Below are 5,000 nucleotides of genomic sequence, written 5' to 3'. Positions count from 1 at the left end.
CGGAGCTCTTCCCCCCGTGGCTCCTGGGCAAGAGCAGACAGAAAGGACCTGAGTGTACAACTTGATATGTTATGCAATCAATTGGAGGTTATAGTCATCATAATCAGTTTGTAGATATTAACGGAACCTCATCAGATCCAGGAGTATTTACATGTGGTGTTCCACAGGGATCAATCTTAGGACCACTACTCTTCTACATGTAAGTTATATTAAAGTGGTGATTTGTTCATATAAATGAATGTCTGTTAAGTCACAATCTATCGGCGAAGGAAAATAAAACAATGGATTGAGCCTTTGGTCCACTGATGGTTGCAAATGTATTGTGACATTTAGTTATTTATTAGCAGGATTATGAGCTGGGAAAGAAATGCATTATGAAGTTTCTGTAAATGCAAACAAAAAATGTCCTTCTGTAACGATGGCAGCTTGAGGAGGTTAGCGTAGCATCATCCGGACCAATGTTCTTCTTCATTGAGAGAAGAACAAATAACGGACCTGAAGGCTTTCCCAGACAATACGTTCTCCCAGTTTGATTCTCCACGTAAGTTTTGCAGACGAGCGTTCACATTTGCATAAAACATTAACCTGCTGGGGGTGGTGTTGTCTCCGTGGTGAGGCTTCCTCTTGGACGAGCGTACGGGTGTCGGCGTGGACGGGCCGGGCCGCTCCACGAGCCGCAGGGTCTGGAAGGCGTGGTGGTTCAGGCTCTGCTCGGTGAGGAAGCGCTCCGTCGGGTTCAGCAGCAGCAGGTTCTGAGACCCCACAAACACAGCTGTGAGTCACCGGCATCACCGCAGAACCATAAACATGTTCAATAACCCGTCTTAATGCAAGCTGAATCCTGCATGAATGCACTGAAGACAACAGACAGGCTGTGAACCCGGAGCTTAACTTCTATCTTTTCTCAGGACAACAACAACAACAACAACAACAACAACAACATTATCGGTCATCAGACACATTCTGTCAACTCGATAGCGAAGCTCAACTCGAGGAAGGCCTGACGAGGAGCTGTAGCTCTGAGATGAAATGATGTGTGCAGTGAGTCATCTTTTATCTGCTGGGGAAAAGGTGCACAAGCACCGCCCACATCCTTGACACGAAGCTCCTGTTTGCAGTGAGGAGGCACCGCGCAGTCACGATGTAGTAATAATAATAATAATAAACACCAAACGCAGGTATCTAAGTATCTAGCTGGTGAAGATTTCAAGATAAGGAGGCAGAAATATGAAAAACAAACCTTCAGCAGGTCCAACAGGGCTCCTCCGATGATGCCCAGGTATCTCCGCTCCAACGTCTGGGGGTGATTGACAGCAGGGAACTGAAACAAGAAACGGGATTATAGTTCAGCAGAGCAAGAACAAAACAATAAAAACTGTGCATGTGATGAACGAGCGAATAATCACGACTTTGTGGGACGCTTGTGTCGCTGTATTATATTTCATGACCTGCTGAGAGGCTGCGTAGGTTCAACTTGAAGAAGGGCTGTAATTTAAACAGCGAAAGCTGCAACAGGAGCGCCGTGGAGGTGAAAGGTCAGCGGAGTGAAGATCCAGGAGTATTTACATGTGGTGTTCCACAGGGATCAATCTTAGGACCACTACTCTTCTACATGTAAATTATATTAAAGTGGTGATTTGTTCATATAAATTGTTAAGTTACAATCTAGCACCGAAGGAAAATAATTGAGCCTTTGCTCCACTGATGGTTGCAAATGTATTGTGATCAGCAGGTGGAGAGCGTTACCCGCAGCCCGTGGAAGCGAGGGTTGTTGTAGAAGAGCTTCATCTGCTCCGGCGGGAGCGGGCCCAGGACCTTCTGGATGGTGAAGAGCTGGTCGATCTCGCTCTCTCCCGGGAACAGAGGCTGCCCGTCACTCAGCTCCCCCAAGATGCAGCCCACGGACCACATGTCCACGGCCTTCCCGTAGGGGGCCCTGGGACCACACATTTAAAAGAGGGGGGGACGAAGGTCAGAAAAGAGAACAGCTTTCGATGCCCCGCCGTCTAAAAACATACAGATATTTTCCTCTACGTTTTGAAATTAAATGATATCCTCACCACCTTCTTTGACTAAATATCTAGACTCTGAGAAGGTGAGAGAAATCCATTTTAAAAGTCCACAATCTTTAAAACCAACCAAGATTCTACACCTCTGGTTGTATAGAAGTATATGCTTCATGTGTTAAAGCTGCATTCTCTCTCCTGACCACCAGGGGGCGACTCCTCTGGTTGTATAGAAGTCTATGCTTCATGTGTTAAAGCTGCATTATTTCTACTGACCACCAGGGGGCGACTCCTCTGGTTGTATAGAAGTATATGCTTCATGTGTTAAAGCTGCATTCTCTCTCCTGACCACCAGGGGGCGACTCCTCTGGTTGTATAGAAGTATATGCTTCATGTGTTAAAGCTGCATTCTCTCTCCTGACCACCAGGGGGCAACTCCTCTGGTTGTATAGAAGTCTATGCTTCATGTGTTAAAGCTGCATTCTCTCTCCTGACCACCAGGGGGCGACTCCTCTGGTTGTATAGAAGTCTATGCTTCATGTGTTAAAGCTGCATTCTCTCTCCTGACCACCAGGAGGCGACTCCTCTGGTTGTATAGAAGTCTATGCTTCATGTGTTAAAGCTGCATTCTCTCTCCTGACCACCAGGGGGCGACTCCTCTGGTTGTATAGAAGTCTATGCTTCATGTGTTAAAGCTTCATGTGTTAAAGCTGCATTCTCTCCCCTGACCACCAGGGGGCGACTCCTCTGGTTGTATAGAAGTCTATGCTTCATGTGTTAAAGCTGCATTCTCTCTCCTGACCACCAGGGGGCGACTCCTCTGGTTGTATAGAAGTCTATGCTTCATGTGTTAAAGCTGCATTCTCTCTCACGGTATGCTTTAGGGCGGGGCTACAAGGTGATTGACAGGTCCAATACGTGTTCTCGTGTGGACGAGCGGCCGGAGCGTGGAGGAAAATGTCCTTTTCTTCTATCTGCATAGTGCCGACGGCGCCTGAAACCAGAGCGGACGTACCCGAGCAGGAGCTCTGGAGAGCGGTACCATCTCGTGGCCACGTACTCGGTGTAATTGGCGTCCGTCCCTTCGGAGAGATTCCGTGCGAAGCCTGGCAAGAGAAGACAGAGGGAGTGTTACGGTATAATGAGGAGCTTGAAGATAAGCTGACACACCGGAAACAAACGACTGCTCTCTGGACGCTCATTAGGACCCAGAGGTGAAAGTTATGGAGCAGCTGAGAAGAGCTGCAGGAAAACAGGAGAGCTGAGGAGCCCTCTATGGACACGATAATACATGTTATTCTCCTGGTGTCCACTAGGGGCATTAATACTGTATTATGGAGACAATACATGTTATTCTCCTGGTGTCCACTAGGGGCATCAATACTGTATTATAGAGATAATACATGTTATTCTCCTGGTGTCCACTAGGGGCATTAATACTGTATTATGGAGACAATACATGTTATTCTCCTGGTGTCCACTAGGGGCATTAATACTGTATTATGGAGATAATACATGTTGTTCACCTGGTGTCCACTAGGGGCATCAATACTGTATTATGGAGATAATACATGTTGTTCTCCTGGTGTCCACTAGGGGCATCAATACTGTATTATAGAGATAATACATGTTATTCTCCTGGTGTCCACTAGGGGCATTAATACTGTATTATAGAGACAATACATGTTATTCTCCTGGTGTCCACTAGGGGCATCAATACTGTATTATAGAGATAATACATGTTATTCTCCTGGTGTCCACTAGGGGCATTAATACTGTATTATAGAGACAATACATGTTATTCTCCTGGTGTCCACTAGGGGCATTAATACTGTATTATAGAGACAATACATGTTATTCTCCTGGTGTCCACTAGGGGCATTAATACTGTATTATAGAGACAATACATGTTATTCTCCTGGTGTCCACTAGGGGCATTAATACTGTATTATGGAGATAATACATGTTGTTCTCCTGGTGTCCACTAGGGGCATCAATACTGTATTATGGAGATAATACATGTTGTTCTCCTGGTGTCCACTAGGGGCATCAATGCTGTATTATGGAGATAATACATGTTATTCTCCTGGTGTCCACTAGGGGCATTAATACTGTATTATAGAGACAATACATGTTATTCTCCTGGTGTCCACTAGGGGCATTAATACTGTATTATAGAGACAATACATGTTATTCTCCTGGTGTCCACTAGGGGCATTAATACTGTATTATAGAGATAATACATGTTGTTCTCCTGGTGTCCACTAGGGGCATCAATACTGTATTATAGAGATAATACATGTTGTTCTCCTGGTGTCCACTAGGGGCATTAATACTGTATTATAGAGACAATACATGTTATTCTCCTGGTGTCCACTAGGGGCATTAATACTGTATTATAGAGACAATACATGTTATTCTCCTGGTGTCCACTAGGGGCATTAATACTGTATTATGGAGATAATACATGTTGTTCTCCTGGTGTCCACTAGGGGCATTAATACTGTATTATAGAGATAATACATGTTATTCTCCTGGTGTCCACTAGGGGCATTAATACTGTATTATAGAGATAATACATGTTATTCTCCTCATGTCTGAGAGCTTCTTTTAGGAGGCTAGAATACGTCCACAGCAGAACTTCACTTTGCTTCATCTGCTGCAGTGAAACTCGCGGTGAGCCGTGACCTCCTCAGCAGGAACCGTTCTGTCGGTTCTCTCGATGGCCGACAAACAGAGAACCCACAGCAGGCCTCCGGTCTCTCTCTCCAGATTGACGACATCATGTCGATGTCGTGGCCTCTTTGTTTCCCCAACACGAGAAGATGCACAGCGGCACACTGACTCCAGATGACCGGGTGAAGCCAACGAGCCTCCGGACTAAAGATCGGAGTTTGTTTTGTTGCTCACCGAAGTCACAGAGCTTGAGGACGTCGTCGGAGCTGATGAGAAGGTTCTCTGGCTTTATGTCTAAGGAGAAGGAACAGATGGGGG

General features: G+C 45.7%; 1 protein-coding gene across 4 annotated transcripts in view; it reads right to left on the bottom strand.

Moving 5' to 3' along the window:
- LOC117730092 (cyclin-dependent kinase-like 5) overlaps positions 1-5,000 on the bottom strand; it is a 34,265-nt gene that overhangs the window by 8,664 nt on the left and 20,601 nt on the right. For all 4 annotated transcript variants that reach the window (XM_034531603.1, XM_034531600.1, XM_034531602.1 and 1 more), the window contains exons 7-12: positions 4,917-4,976; positions 3,022-3,112; positions 1,747-1,936; positions 1,241-1,321; positions 586-752; positions 1-23 (exon numbers count right to left, since the gene is read on the bottom strand). The exon at positions 1-23 is cut by the window's left edge and continues 1,010 nt beyond it. In XM_034531603.1, the coding sequence (XP_034387494.1) occupies positions 1-23; positions 586-752; positions 1,241-1,321; positions 1,747-1,936; positions 3,022-3,112; positions 4,917-4,976 (612 nt within the window). The remainder of the gene's footprint in view (positions 24-585; positions 753-1,240; positions 1,322-1,746; positions 1,937-3,021; positions 3,113-4,916; positions 4,977-5,000) is intronic.

This window comes from Cyclopterus lumpus, chromosome 4, assembly GCF_009769545.1.
Source record: "Cyclopterus lumpus isolate fCycLum1 chromosome 4, fCycLum1.pri, whole genome shotgun sequence".
In the NCBI taxonomy this organism is placed as follows: Eukaryota; Metazoa; Chordata; class Actinopteri; order Perciformes; family Cyclopteridae; genus Cyclopterus; species Cyclopterus lumpus.
This window is presented reverse-complemented; position numbering and strand designations above follow the sequence as displayed.